This window comes from Triturus cristatus, chromosome 4_2 (genome assembly GCF_964204655.1).
Source record: "Triturus cristatus chromosome 4_2, aTriCri1.1, whole genome shotgun sequence".
Taxonomy (NCBI): Eukaryota; Metazoa; Chordata; class Amphibia; order Caudata; family Salamandridae; genus Triturus; species Triturus cristatus.
In genome coordinates, this window is record NC_140586.1 from 211,441,097 (window position 1) to 211,468,136 (window position 27,040).

The 27,040-nt window shown below is 44.7% G+C and overlaps 1 protein-coding gene across 1 annotated transcript in view; it reads left to right on the forward strand.

Annotated features, from left to right (window-relative positions):
* MEI1 (meiotic double-stranded break formation protein 1) overlaps window positions 1-27,040 on the forward strand; it is a 2,222,673-nt gene that overhangs the window by 2,013,986 nt on the left and 181,647 nt on the right. Inside the window, exon 28 of the mRNA XM_085599901.1 lies at window positions 14,911-15,017. Coding sequence (XP_085456027.1) covers window positions 14,911-15,017 — 107 coding nt within the window. The remainder of the gene's footprint in view (window positions 1-14,910; window positions 15,018-27,040) is intronic.

A 27,040-nucleotide genomic window follows, 5' to 3' on the forward strand; every position in this document is an offset into this window, starting at 1 on the left:
AGTGTCACAGCCTCTTCCACTTACGATAGGACCTTTGACCCGAACTACAGATTTATTGCTTACCAAATCATGTCCAGAAAACTTGTTAGGAATAAAAACACTGAAAGCTCTAGGAGCTATAATATGTTGTTCTCCGGAAGGAGTAAGATTGTTTTTACGTGATTTTAAAGGTCACTATGTGTCTAGAGACATGGATCCCCGACTGCAGACTTTACCTACACATCTATGGGCACAAGGCCCTACTGACGTTGGTTGCATAAATATTACACCATATCGAGTCACACTAAAGGCAGGAGTGGTACTACCACGAATGCGACAATACAAGTTACCACCAGATGCTGTAGTGGCTTTACTGCAAATCATTGACGAGCTCATTGCCCAAGGAGTGGTTGTGGAAACAGACTCCAATGTATGTAATTCACCGATAATTCCGATTCTTAAACGAACAGATCCGAAGGCCCCGCCAGTATATCGATTGGTTATTGATCTGCGCGAATTAAACAAATGCATTGTGCCACAATTCCCTGTGGTCCCAGATATCTCGTCATTGCTGACAGCTATTGATTCCGAAGCAACATTCTTTACTGTAATTGATCTCAAGAATGCTTTTTTCAGCGTCCCAATAGATCCGGAGAGTCAATATTTGTTCGGATTTAGTTTAAATGGACGTAGCTTTAAATTCTCCCGCGCACCTCAAGGATTCACAGAAAGCCCCAGCATCTATAGCCAAGCACTGAAACGAGAACTCGACAGTATCCACATGCCAGTTAACACTGCCTTGCTTCAATATGTCGATGATCTGCTGATCACCGCTAGAAGCGAACCCGAATGTGAGAAAGCATCACTGACAGTTTTACAATTTCTAGCCGAAAAGGGGCACAAGGTGTCCCCTTCTAAGCTGCAATTCTGTGTCCAGCGAGTTGTTTATCTTGGACACTCGCTGTCCAAGGAGGGAAGGCAGCTTACACCCGACCGCATTCAGTTAATAGCTAACATGCCAATACCCAAGACACAAAAGTAGGTACGGGCTTTCATAGGCCTCACTTCATATTGTAGGCAGTGGATCCCTCAATATGCATTTCTAGCAAAACCACTCATTCAATTGACAACACAGGAGGCAGCCACATCGACTGTTCTCCCTTGGACTCAGGAACATACACAAGCTTTTGAAAGCTTAAAGAAAGCTTTATGTCAAGCACCTGTCTTAGCAACGCCATGTTACAGTAAACAGTTTACACTCTTTGTTACAGAACGCGAAGGTACTGCCTTGTCAGTACTCACACAGGAACAAGCGGGAGCACACAAACCATGTGCTTATTTTTCTAGTACATTAGATCCCGTAGCTCAGGCTTTGCCCGCATGCCTAAAATCAGTGGCAGCAACAGCTTTAGCAATCAGACAAAGCGATGCCATAGTGTTAGGACATCCATTGACAGTTCAAGTACCACATGCAGTAGAGGTTCTTGTGAATAGAACACAAACACAACACTTGACTATAGCGCGACTTACAGGGTACGAGTTAACATTGTTTCAACCACATATAGAAATCAGACGTTGTAACACATTGAATCCTGCCACACTTTTACCTGTGATCGGAACAGACCCACTAGCCCATGACTGTATTGAAGTTATTACAATCACGACGAAACCCAGACAAGACTTAACCGATGTCCCATTGCCAGACCCAGACCTGACGTTGTATGTAGATGGTTCATGTATGAGAACAAGTACAGGAGAGTTAGCGGCCGCTTACGCAGTCACAACAGATACTGAAGTCATTGAAACAAATCGCATAAATACCTTGTCAGCTCAAGCCGCAGAGCTCATCGCTCTGACACAAGCCTGTATTCAAGCCACAAATAAAAAAGTCAACATATACACTGATTCACGTTATGCATTCGGAGTTGTACATGACTTCGGCGTGCTGTGGCGAGAGAGAGGTTATTTAACTTCCCACGGTGCCCACATTCAGCACGGACCCCTCATTCATGCCTTATTAGATGCGATACATCTACCCACTGCAATATCAATTATGAAATGTAAAGCTCATACGAAAGTTACTGATATCATTTCTCAAGGCAATGATCTAGCTGACAGAACAGCTAAACAGACTGCTCAAACTCAAACATCCGACATGACAAAGGCAATAGTCCCGACGCCAACACATTGTATGACGGTTAAAGATCCTACTCTTGACGTAATTGACATACAGACACATGCTACACCAGACGAAATAAAGAAATGGACCGAATTAGGAGGGATCCAAACGGATCAAGGATGGATGATGATGGAAAAATCTGTGTGGTTCCTTCCTGATTCAATGGTCCAGGTTATAATTAACACTGTACATAGTCCCGCACATCTAGGAGAAAAAGCTATGCTAGATAGCATTCAACACATTTGGTTCAATAAACATTTACGAGCAGCAGCTAAACAAAAAGTTCGTACCTGTATGATCTGTTGTCAGTTCAACCCAGGAAAAAGCGTTCCCGTAGAACAGGGTGGATTTCAGCCTCCTGATCACCCTTTTGAAGTCCTCCAGATGGATTATATCCAGATGGAACGATGTAGAGGATTCAAATATGTTCTCGTAGTTGTTTGTGCTCTTTCCCGTTGGACGGAGGCATACCCGGTTTCAGATTACACTGCCCCGACTACTGCCAAACAGTTGGTTCGAGAATTCTTCCCACGGTACGGTTTACCACGTGTTGTTTATTCAGATAACGGCCAGCCGTTCTCATCCGAATTAATGAAACACGTTTCACTTTTGTTAGGCTATCAGTGGAAATTCCACTGTGTCCGACACCCCGAGGCAGCAGGTCTCGTAGAAAGACATAATCAGACTCTGAAAATTAGATTGTCCAAAATATGCAGAGAGAAAGGTGTCGACTGGGTAGTAGCATTACCAGTTGCACTCTTTTACACAAGAATGGTAGCACACTCTCGAACAGGGCTATCCCCGTATGAAGTGATCTTCGGCAGACCACCAAATATGTGGGGGACGCCCATACCACGCAAAATAACTGATATTAACTGTAATATGCTGACAGATTACTTGGCTTCCTTGATGTCTGCACTACAATCTTGTCGTTCACAGGTAGCTGCAGCTTTTCCTGACAACACTGAGGTGAAGCCCCATGACGTAATTCCAGGCGACCTGGTCCTAGTGAGGAACTTTGATCGAAAGACTCAGCTGGATCCTAGGTGGAAGTCGCCTCAGCTGGTCTTGCTCACCACGAGGACAGCCGTGAAGATCGAAGGCAGAAAAGGCTGGATTCATTCAAGTCATATCAAGAAATTTCATGGACTACAATCAGATGTGAATACCACACCTTGTGTGTCTTCACCCATTGACTCAAAACTTCCTTTTGTTGAAAAGAGTAAATCCGAACTGTATAAACTGAAACTCAGGTCCAATCAGTCAAGCAATTTGATTGTTTAAGTCCTCTCCAAGGTGAAGCGGTTGAATTGTCTCTGACATGTATCCCTTGGACCTGAATAGAGAAAACACCCGAAAAATGTTGAAACGACAGGCGTACTGTAAATCACTGCGTAGTCATTGCATAGTGACGTTATTAATTTTGTTTCTCTTAAGTCTTTTAATAATTACTGCAAGTATATTGTTGCACATATATTATCCTATTTCTAGACATGTTTATAATATTACTGCTGAACATTCTTTTAGTGAATTACCTCCTCTTGAGTTGTCTTATAGATTTGCGCTGCGCAATAATACGTTTATCAGTATGTTACATCATTCCCATCAGGTTAGCAATGCTACAAATTGTTGGATATGTGGCCGACTCCCTCCCTATCAGAATTATAAGGGAATTCTACCTCTCTTTCCATACCCGTTCACACACAACGGCTCCTGTGGAGCATGGTTTAGTTTAATTAATTCTCTAGATTCGAATTCTGCAGTTTATCAAGATAACTGGGTATGGGGAAATTTGAACTTAGTTTTGCTTAAGGTCTGCTACCCTAACAAGGAGGGACTTCCCCAGAGAACAGGAACTGATCTAGAAAATGAAGTGTATGGATTAGGTAATTTTACGCTTGATCTTATGATCCTAAATGTCGAATCTGAAGCTACTCCAATTTTGCCCGCTATGTCAATATTTCCAGTAAAGGGTGAATTATGTGTAAGAAAGAATGGTTCCATAAATATGGGCCATAGTAGATGCACCACTGTAGTAGAATTTAGTGATCAAGGCAAGTCTACATTTAGAGCTTCCCGCCATTCTTATTTCATATGTGGTCAGACGGCATATGTACGTTTGCCTCTAGATTGGGATGGTACTTGCTACATTGGATTCCTTTTGCCACCTGTTTTCCTAGCTCCTTCTGATTATCACAGAAATACTCATTTAGTATATAATAGAGTAAGGAGAGATCTCCCGATAGTCGATTACACTGAAACAGCATGGGAAAAATACACAGATTTCAATAAAGGTCTCTTTCCCTATATAGGTACCGTTACTAATAGTAAGCTGATACGTAGATTAACTAGAACCCTTGAAGCAGTAGTGAACGAAACTATTTCCGCCTTAGGCAATTTAACAGAAGAGCAGTCTGCTATGCGGATTGTTGTGCTTCAAAATCGTCTTGTCCTTGACGTCATCCTGGCCGATAGGGGCGGAGCTTGTAGGGTCATCGGATCAAGCTGTTGCATTTTCATACCAGAAAATTCGCCATCTGTATATAAAGCCATAACTCGCCTTCATAAGATTGTAAGCCAGATACACCAGAACCCAGGCACCTGGACTTGGTCCGGTTGGTTTTGGAGTGTATTATCTACCTTTGGATGGAAGGTCCTATCTTTCCTAGGTATTGGCCTTCTCATACTATTCAGTTGCTGTCTATGTCTACAATGTGGACCAGCGATCTGTGGTCTGTGTGCCACATCGTGTATTCCACCACCAGGATTTCATTCATCACGGAAGAAGAAAGAAGAACAAATGATGCTATATGAACAGATCAATGGATTGATGAAGATTGATATCTCTTAACGGGCAAGTAGGGGACAAGGAGGGAATGTGGAAATATGGATTTTTCTGATCAGTTATGTCCCCTATCTTGGACCCCAACGGTTCCATGTATGAATCACAAGTACATGTATGTTCCCTCCAGTTCCAGTTATGAAGACGCAAACACATGTGCGTCCACCGTCAACCTGTCCTCTGTCAGATCCGCCATGAATAGGCCGGATATTCCATTCCTAAGTATGAAAGGCCACCGGCTTTATATGGTTCACTTATGCCATTTTTCAGTCCAGGCAAGTAGGCCCTGATTCTGTCATCAAACTCTTCTTGCCTTCTGCCTCTGAAAGCTCCAGTCTGAGCCTGCATCTGTGACCATGAACTTTGTCTCATTCTCTGCGCGGCTCACGAAGCCTGACATCAGCCTGCTGCCTGCCAAAAACTGTATTTCACCTTCGAAATTATCTGCTCCGTTCCCTGCCCAATGCATTCCTGTCTAGCAGTTTAAGTAAACATTCTTCCAGCTACCGAGCAAAGGCCCGGCTTCTCTGTCTTTATGCAAGTAATTCATAGCCCTATTGCTATGGAAGATTTCCGCCCTCGCATCTAGTGTAGACACTTAGACGCTTGTACACGCACTAACAGTCAGTATAGTCAGTATAGAATAAGATTCTACTCGAAGAGACCTCTCTTTTGGATAACATAGTTCTTTAAACATAGGATGTTAGATATGATTTGGGATTAGGTTGACTTGACCCTCCAGACTTCTGTCGCCACATGTAGAGCTAAATGTCAAGTCCCCTTCACCCCCTAGTTGCACGTCAATTACACGTCATGCTGCTGCGCGCGCATTTCTGCCAAGTATTTCTGCTGACATGGCGAAATTCTTTCATAGAACCACCCTATTATGACATCACATCTAATGACGTTCTTTCATCACACCCAGTTACGCCTATTTTTGCTACGTATGAATATATTATCCACACTATCAATTGTTACGCCTCTTGTATTCGCTTCACTGTAATGCCTATTGTATAAAAGTGATTGATTGTCAATAACGTATGTACTTCACTTCCTGAACCTTCGTGGTGATGGAACTTGGAGCAACCGATTATAATCGACCATTGGAATAAAGCCCATTCCGAACCTCTAATACCACGGATTCTGCCTCTTATTCACTGAGCTATTTTATTATGTTTCTGTATCAAATTAAGTCCCGGTAATTAAATTATTTACCACAATGTGTAGTGTTATTCAGGGCTCAACAAAAAGAACAACAATGTTTTCAAAGAGTAATATGGAAACACCTCACGAAAACACCACTAGGAGACCGAAGTTGCTTTGACAGTTTTCCAAAAGGTCTCACCATTGGTGTTGCCCATAAGATGCAACGCAAAAAGGAGCAAAAAGGGTTTGTGGTTTATTGTGTGGCCTAATATGCCCATTGTACTACCTCCTAACCGTATCCCTGTCTACACAGTGGTGCTTTGTTTACTGGTAGCCCGTATTACTACCGGTAACGGTCCCAGCCTACCCTCTAGCAGGCCATAGATCGACCCACCTTGACATAGCCCAGGAAGAAATTTAAATAACGAGGCCCCACATCTCCATGAATTCCGGGATGGAAGGTGAAAACTCACAGGTCTGTGTCTCTTCTGGGACTTGTAGTCATGTCATATCTCCAGCAGCGGAGCCTGTGCTGGTTCTGCCTCCAGGAGCCTTTTACCAATGAGGTACCACCACTCGACCTTCTGTCAAAGTAAGTCAGAAAGGCTGTCCTACTTAGTGTGGTTGTTCTGACAACAATTTTTTTAGGAGCTGCCATGAAAAGTCTGGTGGTCGCACACAGACAGCAACAGATATAACCCCCCACCCCACAGCACTGGCCCATTCGTTTTGTATTGCTTTTGTAAAGCAAATGTTTTCAAAGCGGTACCAAAACAACTTGGCACCTTCATTGCAGACTGTTGTCCCTTTTGTGCAGCTGTTGCACCATCAGATGCACGTAAGGCAACGATATCCCCACGGGGGGGGGCGGGGGGATCCCATCATTTCGTAGTTGATCCTTCGCTGGGTTAGTGAAGGCCAAATCCTTCATTCACCTTGTGGGTTGATTTACCACCTGTTAAGATCTAAATGATTCAGATAATTTTGAATGAGGTAACAGTTTGATTGTTATTGCTATAGCCCTACGATGTTTATGTTCCAAACGTGTTATACTTTGTAGAGGCAGGTGTACAAAGGGAACCTTGGTTATCCAATTTTAAAATAGTCCCTGAAACCCTGTTCGGCAATGGTAAATGACAGTACCCACCTGGGATATTTCCCAGTAGTCTCTGACTGCCCCAGAATGTAGAGAAAAGGCCTCACCTTAGTGAGCAAATGGTATGAAATCTGGTTACAGACTTCTGGAGATGCTTAATAACACCCTATATATTGCAGTGCATTTAATGTGAAAGGTCAGTTAAATGATGGTGAACTACAGACGGATGGGGGATTCTGTGCTTGCACCACTGACTGTGGGCTGATGTCAGGAAGCTGTGTGAGGCAAACAATATTCTATACACTAGTCTTCAGAGGTGATCTAGGCTTTGCACATAGGCAAGGATGTAGAAGGCACCAAGATTAGTGATAGTCAGGACGCCCCAACAGAGGACCCATTCTCTCCTTTGTAAACCCTTGCAGCCAATACCCCCAAGCCAGCTTCCGCCATCATTTCTGTAGTCTCTGCTGTCAGTTCTCTTGACCTAAGAGAGATTGAGTCTTTGATGGAGCAGACTCACTGATAGTTCGAGCACAGGAAACAGCATAATTTGGATAAAGTGCAAAAAAAGAAAGACACTAAATGCTGAAGAGAGACAGAGTTTTACAAAAGTGACCGCATTTCAACACCCCTAAACTTAAGGCATGAAAACTGGAGTTTGTGAAACTGACCCCAGCTCCATTTGCAGCTCTAGCTGAGTCAGCCTTTAAGCCATTATCCCATTGCTCACTAGGAGTTGGTGGGTCAGATGTCTGAGTGGTAAAGGTAAGGCAGTGACTCCAATGAGCTATTTTCCCCTCAGTAGGAATGAGGAATTCGTGGAACTGATTTAGAATGACAGAGTACAATATGAGTATATGGTGAATATCTTGGTTCTGCAGTTTGGGCAAAACCCTGCCATATACTCCAAACCAGTAAACATCTTAGAAAGAGCCAATCAGTTTAATTCAGGAGGGATTTGGATGGAGTCATGAGAAAATATTGTTTCTGATAGATATCTCTAACTATAGATTCCTCACCTTGTGAAAACCCCTAGGCACCAGACTGGAGCCAGAGATCTTTTTCTTCAGTAGTTCCCTCACGTGGCAGTAGGCTCTACGTCCGGTTTGCCTTGCCCCAGAGGTAATGTCAGGGTCATAATTTAGCCACCACCTCTGCCCGTCAACGTCAGTTCCTTCCCTCCCCTACTTCTGTCACCTGACAGAAAACGTTTTAAAATATTTTATTCAGTGTGTAAGGGACATGTCTCCCCAGCAAATGACAGGCTTTACACCCTGCGAGGACTGCCACAAACAGAAGTCAGTGATGGAAGCTCACAAGATCTGTCTCTGGTGTTTGGCCTCCTCACATGACTTGAAGACGTGGGGTGACAGCTCTCAGATGAATCCGAAGCCCACCCAGCACCAAGAGGTCTAACTCAATGTTGCTGTGAATTGTAGGAAGGCTTAGAAGGTTCGATCCCAGTCCAAGTCGAAGACACTGAGACGTTCTCACTCCCGGGGCTCTTTCTGAGAGAGGCTGTCATCACATTCAAAGTTAACGAGGTAAGCCCAAGAAAAAGAAGCTTAAGAAGGCCAAACATGGCTTTGCTGCTTTCCTCCACTCTCAGCAAGATCATTCACACTAACATCAGAGTACCTCTAAGACATTTGATCCCAGCTTTAGTCCTGGATTAACCGGAGTTCCCGGGTCCATTGACTACACTGCAGCAGATCCATTCTTTCAAAGAGGCCATGCTGCAGATTGTTGGTACTCCACTGGATCCCTCTGCCACGCCTTCGGGCCTTATGGATTCATGGGGGCCTCAAGTAGGGTTATCATTGATGGCCCAGACAGTGCACCTCTTGACCCTGTTCCCTAGTTTGCCCCGTGGGTGAACAGTCATGTAGACACTGCACATGATGGCAAGGTTGATTCCGGCAGCAATACCACTGACACCCAAAGAAGAGCCTATAATCCTTTCAGGCTTGGAAGTGAATCCACCGCAACCTTATTAGAAGACGCACCCTGCCCTACCTCCAGTCCAACCTCAGTCGAATTCTGATACCCTTCCCTTACACTACCGATATAGAGAGAAATAGCAAGACAACAATGGTGATGACAATTCCCAAGTATCTAATTATGATAATCTGTTTCTAGATTTACAAGATTCCAGTGGTCTAGGCACATCACCAGACTTTGGTCTAAACTCTACTTCCGTCCAGTCCACTAAAGACTCTGCCTCCTTTGTGATGGTTATCAGGAGAGCAGCAGAAGTACTGGACTTACAACTTCCATCAAACAAGGAAGTCAGTTGTGCTTACACAGTTCTTGCAACCAGGGCAGACCTCACAGTAAACTCTTCTTCCGTTCAATAAGGCATTGACGGACACAATCCTGGGCACATGGACGAACCAAGGATATTGCTTTCCAGAAAATCTGTAAATAGTTGAAAGAAATAGGCTGGCTCCAGGGATCCATCTTTCCTGCTGCTACACCCACTATCTGAGAGCCTGGTAATTCAAGCATCTACCAGAAGACTAAATCCCAATTAATTTCCGACCACCCTGCAAATCAGAGAGTCAAAATGCATTGAAGCATTTGACCAACATAAGTTCACATCTGCCAGCCTTGCCCTCAGGTCCGTCAACTCAGGTTGCTTCCCAGGGTGTTATTCAAGTACACTGTGCGGCATGGTGTCCAAGATCTTGCCTCAAGTCCATGAGGATCTTCATGCCAGACTTCAACAGATTATTCAGGATGGCCAGAATGCCGCAAAATACATGATTCGGTCAGGCTTGGATGTCACTGACTGCTTGTGTGTAGGGCAGTAGGCATCAACCTGGTGCTTCAGTGACATGCTTGGATTCGTTCCACTAGATGTTCAAACGCTTTCCAGCAATCACTGATGGCTATGCCTTTGATGATACCCATCTCTTTGGAGACAAGGCAGACTCAGCAATAGAACGCGTTAAGGAGAGCAAAACCATAGTGAGTTCTCTCAGTCCAGCACTACCCAAGCGGCGGTTTCCCCAACAGTTTGACCCCTTTTGAGGCTGCGGAAGCGGATTTCAGCAGAGATCATGACAAACCCTGCCTCAGCAACAGCAGACCTCTCAGGCCTTTCTAGGCAGAGGTTGGGAATCCAGCCGCCAGGGTCCAGGCTCCCAGGGGCAACAAACTACCTAGTCCTCCGGGCCCACTCTGCAGTCACTGCAAAACCATTTTAATTTGCCCTCAGCTGCACACTCTCACCCAGTTGGAGGCCGGATAAGCTTTTACCTCACCAAAGGCAGAGCATCATATCTGACAGATGGATTTTCCAAATCATCCAACACGGTTACACCCTACCCTTAATTTCCGTCACTCCAAGCATGCCACCTACACTACAACGGCTTCTTCATTCTCCAAAGGGAAGTTCCAGCTCTCTTAGAGAAGGGAGCCATAGAGATGATACCAGCATCAGAGATCAGGACTGGCTTTTACTCCTGCTACTTTATGGTGCTGAAGAAGAAGGGAGGCCCTTGTCGCATTTTCGATCTCCACCGTCTGAACTTTTTCCTCAAGATGGGCAAGTTCAAAATGCCCGTCCCCCCCCCCCCCTCTCCCCTCCCCACCTGCCCTATGTTCTGTCTGCCCTGGATTCAGGAGACTGGGTTGTGGCATTACATTTGCAGGTCACCTATTTCCACATTCCTGTCCTGCAATCCAACATGTTCCTAGCCATTTTAGGTAGGCCACAAGCACTTTCAGTTTTCAGTGCTTCCCTTTGGAGTTACCAGTGCCACTCAAGTGGTCACAAAAATGATGGCGGTGGTTGCTGCTCATCTCTGGAGGTTAGGAATACCAGTCTTCCCAAACAGTCGTAAACCACCTCTAGACAACAGCCAACCTATTGACATCTCTGGGATTTACCATCAACATGTCGAAGTTACACCTGACTCCTCCAAAGAGGTTCCATTTCTTTGGACCCATCCTAGACAGTGTGCTGTTTTGAGCCCTCCTTCTGCCTTAATGAGTCCAGGATATTTGGGCTATGATCCAGATGTTTCAATCCTTGACCTGTTTCTTAGTGAGAGTGGCTCTGAGGCTTCTAGGGCTCCTGCATCATGCTACTGAACAACGCCAAGTGTCACATACAGGCTCTGTAGTGGGTTATGAAGGTTATGAAGTCTCAGTGGGCTCAGTACCAAGGGAATCCTTCAAATTCCATTTGGGTGTCGGAGGAGACTTTGATAGTTCTGAAGTGGTGGCTGCTGGACCGCGATTGAATCGGTGGAAGACTCCTATCCTTGTGCCACCCATAGCTAACAGTCATAATGGATGCATCGTAGCTGAGTTGGGGAGGTCATCAGTAAGAGGTGGGGATCAGAGGACTCTGGTCTGGCGGAAACCCACCTCCACATCAAGCTGTTGGAGCTGCTGGAGATTTGTTTGGCATTAAAGGTTTTCCTCCCATATTTAAAATGGAAAGGGTGGAGGTTGCCATGGACAACACTACTCTTGTGTGATACTACAACAAACAGGGTAGAGTGGATCTGTGGGCCCTACGCCTGGAGAGTCTACGTCTCTGAAGCTGGCTGGATCATCAGGGCATTTCCCTGGTTGTACAGCAACTGTCAGGATCGTTAAACGCCAGGGCAGACAAACTAAGGGGGCTTTGCTAGGCAGATCACAAATAAAAGCTGCATTCAGGGTTGGCACAGTATGCCTTCCAACAATGTGGAGAACCCTGCCTTCGCTTCTTCACCAATGAGAACATGCAGTGTCCCAATCTTTGTGTCTTGGAGTTACCAAAGTAGTACCCACTCAGAGATGCCTTTCACCTGGATTGCAGCTCAGGACTTAGATATGCCTTACACAGCTACCTGTGGAAGATCAGGAATGACTGGGCCCAAGTCATCCTAGTGGCTCTGGGCTGCGCCAGGAGAGTGTGGCATCCCAAACTTCTGGCCATGAGCATTTGTCCTCTGATCCGGCTGCCTCTTCGGGAGGATCTTCTGTCACAGCAGTAGGGCAGGCTCCTGCACCTGCACAGCTTAAATCTCCATGCTTGGAAATTGAGCGCCAATAGTTGATGGTCTTTAATCTCCCTCCCAAAGTAATGCATGTCATTATGGCAGCCAGGCACTCCTCCACTAAAACCAGCTATGGGGGGATGCTGGGAGAAGTTTGTTGCTTGGTGGTCGTCCAGCCATATGAAACCCTTACAAGCCCAGTTGTCTGTTGACCTACTTTTTCATTTATCACTAGCTCAGCAAGGCCTGTTGGTGGCAACAGTTAAAGATTATTTGTCAGCCTTATTGGCTTTTCTACTGTTGCCTGATCAGCCATCTCTGTTTAAATTTCTCATTGTGTTGCGTTTTTTTGAAAGGGCTGACCCATATATTCCTGCCCTTTTTGATGCCCCAATGGGACGTAAATCTGGTTATCACATTCCTGCTGTGAAACCAATTCGAGCCAAAACATATTTGTCCTTTAATGTTGCTCACAATGAAAACCTTATTCCAATCATGTGAGCTTGTCTCGTGAGTGGGCTGCAAGCACTCTCAGTCCAGCAACCGAACACCACTTTCTTCCCAGACAAGTTAGTGCTAAGGACCAGAGCAGCATTTTTTCTGAACATGGCTATGCCTTTCCACCATTGTCAATCTATCACCCTGCCAGCTTTTGTTGCCCCACATCATCCATTCAAGGATGAAGAGAGACTTCATCACTTGGACCCCCTAAAAGCTATTAGTCTTTACGTTGATCGTACCAAGGACCATCAGGTGGATGATCAGCTCTTTATGGTGTTCTTTGGGCCAAAGTAAGGAAAAGCTGTGCAGAAACAAACCATCTCTAGATGGATTGTCCTCTGCATTAAAACCTATTATGGACTGGCAAATGAAAGAGCTTCCAGATGGCTTACGGGGACATTTTACCAAAGTTAAAGTAGCTACCACAGCACTGATGTGTCGAGTACCAGTCTTGGATAATTACCAGGCTGTGACGTAGGTATCCTTCATATGTTCACAAAGCACTACTGCCTGGATAGCCAGGACTGGCACTTTGCCCCGTGCAGTCTTGCAGGAGTTGCTGGTCTGAGTCATTCCACAGACCCAGCCTCTGGGGAGGTATTGCTTTGGTATCTAATCACAAGGTGAGGAATAGTCCATTAGAAATATCCATCAGAAGAACATGTTACTTACCTTCGCTTATGCTCTTTCTGGTGGCTCCTTGAACGCAGATTCCTCACCGACCAACCCATCTCCCCATTCACTGGAATGGACTCATTTGGTCCATGCTTAAAAGATTCTAAGTAGAGATCTGCACACTGACACAGTCTGATTACTGAAGGCTCTGCATCCATCAGCACAGACAGATATCAGAAAGAAATTAGTGTGGACGCGGAGGTGGTAGTTATATTGTGACCCCGACATCACTTCTGACTAACTCAATGCAGACCTGCATGATGCCACCTACAGGACCACAAGGGGACTGTTGAAGAAAAAATCTCCAGATCCAGTCTGGGACCTAGGAATATTTAGAAGCTGGAAGATAGAGTATCCATCAGAAAGAGTGTTATCTAAGGTAAGCAACATGTTCTTTTGTGAGAAGGCAAGAAATATATACAATAGAGCCACCTTGCTGCCCTGGAAAGTTGAATACTGGAATTATTTTTTCATAGAATCAGAGGAAAATATCCATGTGACTGAGTTTTGCAAGCTGTAAAGCAGAAGAATGTGGATGGAACCCAGCCTTTGTGAACATAAAATGACCCTATTTTCTGAATCATCTAAGTAGTTTTATAATAATATGTCCCAGACATAGTCTCAGATTGCAAGTGTGCCTATTCCCTTTGTAGAAAATTGAAACTGTAAGATCATATCCAAGAGTAGGATAAATTCCCTAATTTTGAGTGCTTCTGGAAGTAATGAGAAAGGATAATATTTCCACAATAGGACCACCTTTTCCATCTGTTGGTCTGAGAATGTTCCTGTTTTCTCTCTCTTGTGTAGTTGCAGTTGCAAGAAGAGTCACAGTAAAAAAGTAAATGCTATTAGAAGTAGAACACTAATCATATGTTGAATGTCTTGGCTGTTTCTCAAGTCTTCTGTTTAGTCTTGCTGCCATCTGGATATGCATGATTAACCCAAACAACTGATGCATGTTTGAAAATCAGTCAACAGCATGGCACCTACTACTTCTCATTTCCCCATTCACTCCAACCCAGAAACTTACATCAGTTAGTCATTACTTCATAGTCTCATTCAGGGCACCCTGTGCCACATCTAGGTTCTAGTACTACTACCTCCTTGGTCTGCTCCATTAGCATGCACTACCGAGAGCCAAGTACCTCTCTCCAAGAGTTGAAAAAAGCATTAAAATATCATCTTTTGCTACTAAATTGTTAAGAGTGAGCAGTGCACCAATTATCCTATAACACTATAAATATGTATTTTCTATGTCCGACTAGATAGTCATGTTTGAATGTGACTGTCGTCTCCAGTAACATTCATGGTGCGATAAATTCAAGCTACACTGAATATTTCAATGATCAGTTTTAGTTGCCAGCCCATTGTTGTATATAACACTGCTGTTTTATATGTACAGCATAGTGTTTGAAACGTCCCTACTGTACGAAATAAATAAGATGTCCACATTTAATATAGTATGAAAATTACATTTGAATTCTTGTGCTCACAGCTCTGCATATGGCGTCACAGCCTTGGAACCGCTGTGTGCTCAACACAGTACTCAACTCCGGAGAGAACTCATTCCTGCAGCCTGGGATTCTGCGACTCATGGCTTTGGTAAGTAAATTGGTGTGGCACTTGAATTACACACAACGGCATATCAGACATTTTAAGGCAAGGACAAAGTGGACAATTGCCCAGGGACCCCTGAGAAAGTCAACGTTCTGTCTATTAAACCTCTGTCTATTGTATTTCTCCCTGTAAACCTCTTTCCCTGTCTGCTTACATGTACCTCTGTCTCACACTTACACTGTCACACTGTCTTACACTTTGTGTAAGCTTACTATTTTTCGGTATTCAGAAAGTAAGATTTTAAGTTTACTGATTCTAATTTTACTACTACGGACACTCCGCACTTTTGGTGTAGACTCAGAAAGATAGTAGAGGCCTATTTTTTCAGTCAATCTGGGGAGTTCTCTACCTTTATTGTGGCATCCCCTCAGTCGTGAACAAAGCAAAAACCAAAGGAAATGATGGACGGAGTGTTGAACATTGCAAGCATTCACCCCCAGTCAAATGATCTAGGTTTAATCCATCACCGTTCTTTAGCCCACTCTGCCACTCCAGTTCAGACATGGCCATATGCAAATCAGTCTGACCCTGTGCCTCGTGGGAACAGTCCAGCCCGAACTACCAAGCCATGTCTTCCCTGGACCGGAAACAAGCTTCCTAGGACCGGTTTCTGGCATTTCAGCCGTCTTCAGCCAGGCTTGTTTGAATCCAGTGGCAAAGTGAGCAAGGGACTCACGTCTGAGCATACCCTGCCAACTTATGGCGAACAAAGCAAAAACCAAAGGAAATGATGGACGGAGTGTTGAACATTGCAAGCACTCACCCCCAGTCAAATGATCTGGGTTTAATCCATCACCGTTCTTTAGCCCACTTTGCCACTCCAGTTCAGACATGGCCATATGCAAATCAGTCTGACCCTGTGCCTCATGGGAACAGTCCAGCCCGAACTGCCAAGCCATGTCTTCCCTGGACCGGAAACAAGCTTCCTAGGACCGGTTTCTGGCATTTCAGCCGTCTTCAGCCAGGCTTGTTTGAATCCAGTGGCAAAGTGAGCAAGGGACTCACGTCTGAGCATACCCTGCCAACTTATGGCGAACAAAGCAAAAACCAAAGGAAATGATGGACGGAGTGTTGAACATTGCAAGCACTCACCCCCAGTCAAATGATCTGGGTTTAATCCATCACCGTTCTTTAGCCCACTCTGCCACTCCAGTTCAGACATGGCCATATGCAAATCAGTCTGACCATGTGCCTCATGGGAACAGTCCAGCCCGAACTGCCAAGCCATGTCTTCCCTGGACCGGAAACAAGCTTCCTAGGACCGGTTTCTGGCATTTCAGCCGTCTTTCTATTAATAAAATGTAATTCCTAGTTTATGAATACCAAAAAATAGAAAATGGACCCAAAAGTATAAGTTTACCTTTGTGAATGAGGCCCATAGAGAGGGCTTAAGGTCAGTTCCCTTCAGCCATTGAATGTGTGTGTTAGGCCCCTCACATTTTGGGTCAGCACATGGCCTGTCTCAGAAGTTTTGATTATGGGCCACTTTGTGTTGTATTTGCCCGTAAAGCTACGTGTTGCCTGTGCATATATTGGCTATGTACACACATCTGTCATTATTGTATTCAGCCAGAAACCAGGCCAGTTGATTTTAGCAATGCTTGTTTTTCTCAGCCTGCAAGGCAGACGTGGAAGGGCCTACAGGATAAAGCACACACTGACCTGCTTTGTGACATGATGGTTGTAACCTGGAATGCGATCAATATTGACTTGATCTACCCTTGAACCAGGGCACGTCCCACGGTGTTTTTCAGCCTCCTGAAAGGCCCAATTGTAGCCCGGCTTTAGTGGGACGATACTCTCCTATGCAAAGCCTGGTTAGGTTATAATAAACAAGCATTGGCATAGCCAATAGGTCTCGCTTTTGGGACCTTATAAGTATTTAGTTATGCAGCACAATATCCTTGGTGCAACAACATCAACTGTTGCATAGCTAAACACTTAGAAGATTTCCAAAGGCAAGACCTATTGGCTATGCCAATGCTTGTTATGCACTGTCGGGGATTCTGGCTTGCCTCTGGATTAGATGCTAGTTGTTGTGCTTTGATATCAAAATCATCAGTGTTACTACAATTGCGGCGTAATCTCAAAAACTGCCCATTTCGCAGATTGTCACGCAAAGCTTTTGGGTGATGGTTTCCATAAAGAAGCAAACTATAGCTATCTGTTGGTTTTCTTAAAAGTGGTTGTATGGAGTTTTTTTTCCCTCATATAACCTCCGTAGCCATAGCAACCTCTCGACCTGATCCACCCCTAATGCTGATGACTTGGTGGTTTCAGTCTCAGCTGTTATTTCTTCGGGGACCGCCCAAAGTACACATCATGAGCTGACCAAGAGGTTTTAATCATTGGAATTTGACCTTAACCTAATCTAATCTGCTATCCATTGTATTCCCGTCCAACAAATTCCAAAATAACCCAGTAGCAGGCCTACCTCTATAGGTGTTCACCCTTTGATCCAGAGCTCTAAAATAAGTAACTGAATTCCACCAGGCATTCCAAGACGGTGGAGCCATCTGACGCCAGAGTTTACATATCTCTCTCCTGGCCAGAAGGATCATATAAAACACCAATTTATATTGCAATACGTTCATGTCTTGCCTCCCCCCAGGTTTAAGGATTATGTCAAAAAGTATAAGAGATGGGCTTACCTCTACATCTGAACCAAGCACCCTCGAAATACTCTTACCCACATTTTTCCAATATTCATGTAGCTTGGGGCGGGAGACAAATATATGGATATCATCTGCATTCAGTGAGCCGCACCTAATGCATCTTGCTTCTCCCCTGCCTCTCATTCTTGAAATTTTCAAGGGAGACCAATATAGCCTGTGAATTGTGAAAAAATGGTTCTTTCTGAGTGGAGCAGATTTGATTATCGAATAAAGAGTATCTATTGATACTTGCCATAATTGATCCAACTCCTCTCTCGGCAAGTAGTTTTCCCAAACTCGAGTTGGCTTGTCGATCTTCCTGTCAGCTGCAGCTAGAAGATACCCGTACCAAAGAGCCACCTCCTTTTTCCTTGGGACCACGTCTTGTAAGTCACTTTCCATTGGACATTCCTCAGAAGGCAGCCAGCATTGGTTCTTGCACCAGGAAACAATCTGATAGTATTTAAACCTGGACAAAGTGCCTCTAGTGATGAAATTCCAATACTCCCATGAGAAGCATTCATTAGAACAATATCCTTCCAAAGCGTGACACCAGCCTCTAACAAAGGACGAGCTAAAGCATCTAGGAGGCCCTCCGGAGTTCCTGGGGATCTCCACACAGGCGCCCACTCACTGTAGTATGAGAGGCCGAGACAGTCACGACAACTTAACCATAGTTTTGCCGCCATTTGTAAAGTCTTTAAACGCACTTTTTTGAAGATTTTGAAAGAACCGAATTTATACATGAATCCGAATGTCTCTATGCCAATTAACATGGCAGAAAACATACTCCCTATTAATGAATTATCTGGGGAGAGCAATAGCATCCTGCAATTCTTTAACTGGTAGGCCCAACAATAGAGTTGTAGGTCAAGTAAACCCATACCCCCTTGCTTCAGTTTGCGCCTTAGTTTTTTCCAGGATAGACGGACCCCCTTACTTGCCCATATAAAAGACGAGATCTTGCCTTGGATTTTAAGCAGGTCCGCTTTTGCAAATGCTAAAGGAATGTTGTTGAACAGATAAGTACATTTTGGTAGTATCGACATTTTTATGAGGTTCACCCTCCCATAGTGTGAGAGAGGTCTACTCTGCCACCTTTGCAGCAGAACGTCGACCTCTTTAGCAACCCTGTCTAAGTTAGTTTTAGGAATTTTTTCCAGGTCTTGAGTGATTGTGACTCCTAAATATCTGAGCTCCCTGACAGGCTTACTTTCATGATCTGGAATATTCCAAACCATAATCTACGTTTTATCTTCGTTCACTTCATATACTGAGAATTTCCCGAATACCTGTGCTTCAGCCATAAGCTCTGGAAGTGCAACAGTGACATTTGAAGACATTAACACTAAGTCATCCGCGTAAAGGGCGACTTTCCTCTCAAATCCATTTATGACAAAGGGAGTTATCTTCTGATTCTGGCAAAGACTTTGGGCGAGGGGCTTGATATATAAGTCAAACAGAATAGGTGACAGAAGACCACCCTGCCTAGTTCCTCTACTTATTTTAACAATTGGGGAGGGGCTTCCATTAACTAGTATCTGGGCATAGGGTGACCTGTATATTTTCTTGAGTACATGCCTGAACTCATCACCGAATCCAAATACCTTCAAGACCCTATCTAAGAAATGCCAATTTACACGGTCGAAGGCTTTGGCAGCGTCTACAGTGATGATGGAGAAAGGCATATTCTGTGACACTGCCAAGTCAGCTGCCCCAATTAGAGTGTATACCAGTTCTGACATCTGCCTACCAGGAATGAAACCCTTCTGGTCTTCATGTATAATGGGACCTATAATTTTAGACAAGCGGTTGTTCAGTATCCCTGCAAATACTTTATAGTCAGTATTTAATAAAGAGATCGGCCGATATGACTGGCATTGGGTCGGGTCCTTCCCTGGTTTTGAGATAAGTGATATGAGTGCTCCATTCCAAGAGTCTGGCAGGGGGGAAAGACCACCTAGAATATCATTGAATAGGTTCAGCCAAACTAGAATAATCTGATCCCTTAATATGGAGTAAACTTCAATTGGGATCGAATATGGGCCAGGGGCCTTTCCCCTCTTAGATTTATCTAATACCGCCATAATCTCACTTCCAGTTATTTTTGACTGTAGGACATTTTGGCTATCCTCTGGTAGCTTCGGGAGTAGTTTCTCAGTAAGCCAACAGTCTATGTGTTCTTCCATTGTACAGGAATCTTCTTGATATAATTCTTGAAAGAACTGCACAAAAGACTGTTCTATCTCATCTTTATCCTCGGTAATATGTGCATTTAATTTAATCCTACTGATGTAGTTATAGGATCTATCAATTTGGCTCTTTATCGCCAAAAATTTACCGCAGTTCTCCCCCTGCTCAAAATCAGACATCTTACTCGCTTCCCAATTTTTGAAGTGTTATCTCCTCAGATTTAAGCCTAAAATTTAACTGTGCTTCCTCAAGTCTCCTTACTAAATTTTCCTTCACTGTAGTGGTTATATTCCTAGACTTAAGCTCTACTTCTACTTTTTTTATTTGTGACTCTAAACCGGCCAACTCAGTCTTCTCTGCCCTAGACCAGCCCACTACTGCCCCCTTTAGAGTTCCCCTCAGCCAAGCTTTATAAGTATCCCAAACATAATGCAGGGAAGTCGATCTGAGGTTATCTTGTAAAAAACAGGCAGTTTTAGATTTCAAGAGATCAGGGGTGGAAGATTGCAGTAGAAATCTCCTATTTAAAGTCCATCTCTTTGAGGGAGCTCCAAATTAAAGGCTATAGCCCCATGATCAGAAATATGAATGGGCATATACTCTATATGACTTACTTTGTCCACCTCAGAACGATCCAAAAATATATAATCTAACCTGGAGAAGTGTGAATTCTTTTTACTAAAAAACGAGTACTCTCTCACCTCGCCCTTTTTTTTCCGCCATACATCGCATAAATTCAAATTTTTTAGAGTAGTCTTAAGATGGGCTTTGACACGAGGGGCCGCAATCTGTTTCCGAAAGGAAGATCTATCCAGCCTATTATCCAGACGGACATTAAAATCACCACCCATTATAAGTGGGGAGTCAAAGTCAGCCTGGGCAAAGCAGAGATTATTTAGTGGCCCTATATCATCCTTATTCGGGCCATAGAAACTAACTATAGTATATTTACACGCCTGAGATTTTATTTCCGCTATGACCCAACGCCCCATTGTGTCCAACACTGTTGGTCTGAAGCAATAATCTTGTCTACCCATCTTTCCTTATCAAATGGTGCCCTGCACTCTGATTGTAAAAGATGAGTTTCTTGAATCATACAGATTACTGTGAGAGTAGGGTCTGCTTTCTATGTTCACCCCCACTTTTTGCTTTTGCTTCACTGGTTTTCGACTTAGATGTGGCTGTGGGCCTGCCAATCAGACCCACAGCCCAGCTGTTCTCTCTCTAAATGTATACTATGTACTTTAGGTGCATAACCCAATTGGTTAGGGTCACCTTATTGGCCCCTGTACAGTGTACCTTAGGTACCCAGGGCATAGGTGTACCCTTGGCCTACCAGGGGCTGCAGCATGTATTGTGCCACCCCTGGCCTGGCCTTCCATTATGATACAACTGGCTGATCACTCAGCTGGGGTAAGGTCGTGTAATCACTCCTTGCTTAGGTGTAGTATTCCTATACCCACCTTATAAATAGACACATTTGTACCTATCAGCCACTCCTATGGCAGGCCTTAAAAATCCTGGAGGCAGAGTGCTTGGTAACATGTGAGATGGTGCTCTAGCATGAGCTGAGCCTGTCTGCAGCTTTCGGAACCATGTCCCTATAGCTGTTCTATGATATAGCCTACCATATACTCTTAAAGTACCTTATAATCTTAAACGGTTATGGTAACTATGGTTTGGCTTTATCAAAACATGTCGTGTAAGGTGTCTAACACTTTGGAATAATACCCCCATACCATTTCTGGCAATGAGGATATTATTCCTCCCTTCTAGAGGGAGAAGACATGTTGAAACCTACTTACCCGGTTAAAGTTAGCCAGAGCCCCAGCATCACAAAATGGATGCTGCTGCCACAGACACAAGTCTGACCTCCTGCTGATGGGAGTCCTTCCAGCGAGGGAGGCTTGGACAATAGGTTTCCTGCCTTGGGAGGTGCGAGCACCACCCCAGACAGGAGTTAGTGTATGGGGCAGGGAGGGATGAAAGAAACTAGACACTGCCTGGGGCACACAAGGTGTCCCATGCATAATCCAGTTCAAACCGGTGCTGGGGCACTCCAGCCCCAGCTCTGGCACGAAACTGGACAAAGGAAAGGGGTTGTAACCACTCCCCTTCCTGGTCCCACCCATAGGAGGGACCTTGCAGGTAGCCCAGCCCACTAGCCCAGTATATCAGTAGGTAGCTGAGCCCTGCTAAATTAGATTAACCTGAATCTGCAACTTGTACAGAAACTCTGGACCTTCGACATTCGACCTCAGGAAGAAGACTGAAGAAATCTCCCTTGTGGCCAAGGAGTGACCACCCTGGGCAACCAGGCACCATCCAGCGACCGCTGCTTGCTTTGCGACTGCTCCTACGAGGGACGACTGCAGAGACTGACCAGCGCCGAGACTTCCAGACACCTCTGACCCAGATCCACCTCTACAGCGAAGCTGAGACCCGTGGAGGCGACGAGGGACGTGGGACCGGCGACTTGGGAAAAGTGGCTAGTAACTGACTAGCGCGACTTCTGAGGCTTCCTCGAGGCTGTGCTTGGGGAATTGAGAAGCCCCCATCCCGAGCACCATCTGCAAAGAAGATCAGCTCCCCACACTTCACGTGTTCTGCGTGGGGCCCTTCTCAATTCCCCAAGCACAGCCTCGAGGAAGCCTCAGAAGTCGCGCTAGTCAGTTACTAGCCACTTTTCCCAAGTCGCCGGTCCCACGTCCCTCGTCACCTCCACGGTCTCAGCTTCGCTGTAGAGGTGGATCTGGGTCAGAGGTGTACAATTACAGCCGAACTATTTTTTAGATATTGAAGGATCAGACGCTGTCTTCTCTTATTTCTCAGCCCATTAACATTCCAACATAAAAACCCCAGATTCCGTCTTGATCCCTGAACAGGTCTATCCACCATCATTATCATTATCCTGCCCCCCCCCCCTCTGCTAGGGCTACTGAAGGTCATTATATCAAAAAGGTTTAACATTTATTTTTTATTTTTTCCCATCGCTCCCCACCAACATATGTGCAAACCCCCCCACACCCTCCCTTCCTCCTATTCGCTGAAGCACCCACCCCCGGGAACCCTCCCTGTCTAACCGTGGCAATAATTATTGCCCTATGAGTCGTGGCTCTCCCTTCTCACACAAAAAAAAGAAAAGTGAAATATAGAGGTATATATGGTACCGGCATTCCTTTACCTTTACCTTAATTACCTTAATTACTAGTTTTGACTTGTTCTAAAAATTTGTCTACTTCTTCCGGGGACCTAAAATTGAACATCTTATTGGCCCAGAGAACTTTCAGGAAGGCTGGAAATCTCAACTGCACCTGAGCCCCCATCTCTCTCAATGCATCCATCCGCTTCCCTAATTCCCATCTCCTATCTTCTGTTACCCTAGAGATGTCAGACCTAATCCTAAAGGAGATGTCGTTGACCTCTATAGACTTAAGTTTAAGGGCTGCCCCCAATAACTGCTCTTTCAGAGGGTAGGATTGGATGCATACTAAGATCTTCCTTGGCTTCTTTCTTGCGTGATTTAGCCTAAAGGGGTCTCTGTGAATGCGCTGTATTTCTTTCTCCCATATTAGTGCTGAGGCAAGCTGGGGGAATGCTTTAACAAGAGTATCTATAACATATGCTTTCAGGTTATCCCCTTCCAGTCCTTCTTTTAAATCTAGTATTCTTATATTGTTCCTTCTGGATACATTTTCAAGTCTCCAGCCTCTCAACAACATCACGCTCTCTCTCTTTTAACCTGACCACTTCCTGCGCGTTATCCTTGACCTCCTGACCGAGTTCTCCCACCTTACTTTCCATTGCCTCCAGCCTTTGTGTTAATGCATCCAGATTCTCTTCTAGGCTGGTGCATGTGTCTTGTATCCTCCTCTGATTGACCTCAGAGGTGGAGAAACGAGTGCTCATCTCTGCAGATATCTGCTTCAACATCCCTTGTATTGAGTCTATTGCGGGACTTAGCTCCACCCCTTCTGCACTCTGCCTCAAGCCTTCCAAGCTGTGTTCTGTGTCTTACACCGTCACATCCCCAAGTTCAGTTTGGCTTTCATGCCGAGCTTCCATAGTGGTAGATGCTGTGCCATTATTTCTTGTCTAGTACGGAGTATCTGTTTGACAGAGGAATGGCAGGATTCAGAACTGAAGCCAAATCTGCCACTGGAGTCCCTTTACTTAAATCCCTTTTCCCCTGTGGATTAGACATAAAGTAAGCTTTTAGAGAGGGCGTTATTCTTGTAAGGGGTTGGATTTTATCTCTCTTCCTGCCTTTCGCAGGGGCTGGCTTCCCTGTCCTAGAAACCGGCTTCTTACACTTATGGCCACTTATTAAGACCTCCGTGACCTGAGGTGGCTGCGTAGGCTGTATATACTGTATTGGCTATGCTGGCTTTTGTACAAGGGGCTCTATCCCAAGAAAATTTTGCGATCTTAACTTGTACCTCCTTCCCTGAGAAGTTGTAGTAGCAGTGCTGAACGTCTGTTTAGTTAAGTTTGGTTCTTCCCCCTTGTTCGGCTGTTGCCTTCTCCCTCCCAATAAAGCTGGGTCCTGCACAAGCTGCTGCTTGTCTGCCTCCATGCAATGGCAAATATCTTCATTACCTATCTTAACCACATCAGAAGATGTAATATAAGGCTTGCGCTGTTTTGTAGTAGGAAGATTAGACCCTATATAGGCACTTCCCAAGATGGGTTTCACCTCTGCTACAACCTCTGTATTATATTTGGGGCAGCTTTTCGGGAGAGATATACATAGCCCACCTGACGCTCCGGGCTGGGTGGGCAGTCCAATGTACGAGATTACAACTAACATACTGTGCTCGGTTGTAGCGCTGCGCACGTCTGTTAATAGCTAGTGCCCCCGCTGCCCTGAAAAAAGGAAATGTGAGTCTTGCACACATTCAGACTACCACCTCAGTCCCTCCAGAGCTCCTCCGGATCTTTTACCTTGTGGAAATATGGATTTTTATGATCAGTTATGTCCCCTATCTTGGACCCCAACGGTTTCATGTATAAATCACAAGTACATGTATGTTCCCTCCAGTTCCAGTTATGAAGACGCAAACACATGTGCGTCCACCGCCAACACGTCCTCTTTCAGATCCGCCATGAATGGGCCGGATATTCCATTCCTAAGTATGAAAGGCCACCGGCTTTATATGGTTCACTTATGCCATTTTACAGTCCAGGCAAGTAGGCCCTGATTCTGCCATCAAGCTTTTCCTGCCTTCTGCCTCTGAAAGCTCCAGTCCGAGCTCGCATCTGTATCCATGAACTTTGTCCTACTCCCTGCGCAGCTAACGGTGCCTGACATCAGCCTGTTGCCTGCCAAAAACTGTATTTCACCTTCGAAATTATCTGCTCCGCTCCCTACCCAATGCATTCCTGTCTAGTAGTTTAAGTAAACATTCTTCCAGCTATCGAGCAAAGGGCCCGGCTTCTCTGTCATTATGCAAGTAATTCATAGCCCTGTTACTATGGAAGATTTCTGCCCTCGCATCTAGTGTAGACACTTAGACGCTTGTACATGCACTAACAGTCAGTATAGTCAGTATAGAATAAGATTCTACTCTAAGAGACCTCTCTTTTGGATAACATAGTTCTTTAAACATAGGATGTTAGATATGATTTGGGATTAGGTTGACTTGACCCTCCAGACTTCTGTCGCCACATGTAGAGCTAAATGTCAAGTCCCCTTCACCCCCTAGTTGCACGTCAATCACACGTCATGCTGCTGCGCGCGCATTTCTGCCAAGTATTTCTGTTGACATTGCGAAATTCTTTCATGGTACCACCCTATTATGACATCATACCTGATGACGTTCTTTAGTTACACCCAGTTACGCCCACTTTTGCTACGCATGTATGTTTTATCTTTACTATCAATTGTTACGCCTCCTGCATTTGCTTCACTGTAATGCCTATTGTATAAAAATGATTACTTGTCAATAAAGTAGCGTCTTCACTTCCTGAACCTTCGTGGTGATGGAATATGGAGCGCCTCAATTTAAATTGATCTTGGAATAAAGCCCGTTCCGAACCTCTAATACCACGGATTCTGCCTCTTATTTTACTGAGCTATTATTATAGATTTTCCGCATCAAATTAAGTTCCGGTAATTAAATTATTTACCACATAAATGGCGCCTGAATAGGGACACTTTCTCATCTCACGCGCCGGCGGTGCGTTGCAGGCCCGGTCTCCTGTCACAGTTGGACGGACAACAACGCGTACCCACAGGATTTCCTGTATCTCCCTCCTGCCGAACGGGGGTAACTGAGGCTGCGATCAACACCCAGACGAGGCGGTGAGAAGTGCGAAGTATCCCGACCAGAGCCTAGCTGAGAGAGCAAGATCCGAGGTATACAGAGGCCCACCAGTTTCCGAAGTTCCGAGTCGAGTCCAGTCCGGTTCAAGTTCAGTTCAGTTCCGAGGCCTTCCGTTCCGAGCTACCCGGTGAGTACCATTATCGGGGAGGCGTTCTGACGTGCACATAGGTTGTGCCGGTCAAGACGGGTTTGGGTACACAAATCCGGTCTGCACTGTTTCAGCGGTGTATCTGTACTGTTTAGCAGTATATCAAGTATGTCTAGTATATAATTCAGAATTACCTAGTTAGTATCGAATATTATGCTTAGTGACTAGTTCCCTAAATGACCATCATTGTTTGTTCATTAAATGTTAAATGTTAAAAATGTTTTAAATACGTTCTGTATACTGTGGTGTGAATGACTGTTCATTATTGTGTTTTATAGTATTAAACGTGTTCAAAATTAGGTATCAGATCAGTTCTCAATATGCCGCTCTTTTCGAAATTAAGACAGATCACAACTAGAAAAGGGGTACTCGAAGAAGCTGTTCCCATTCCTCCTAGGGACACTCCAGGGTACTTCATGTATCATAAACATGGCCTAGACGCCATATTATTTCTTGATCTATGGGTAGACTACACCAAGGAATTACCAGAAAGTCAGAGGTGGCCCGCAGCTGGGACCTGGGATGCAGATTGCATTATGAAAGTAGAAGAAGAATTATGGAAAAAGAAAGCTAGACAGTCACAGAAAGATGCCATTGAATTATGGCGTAAAGAATCATATAGACGCACAGAGAAAGCGCTCAGACAGGAAGAGAAAAGTAAGGAGAATTCAAATAAAGTTCGAGAAA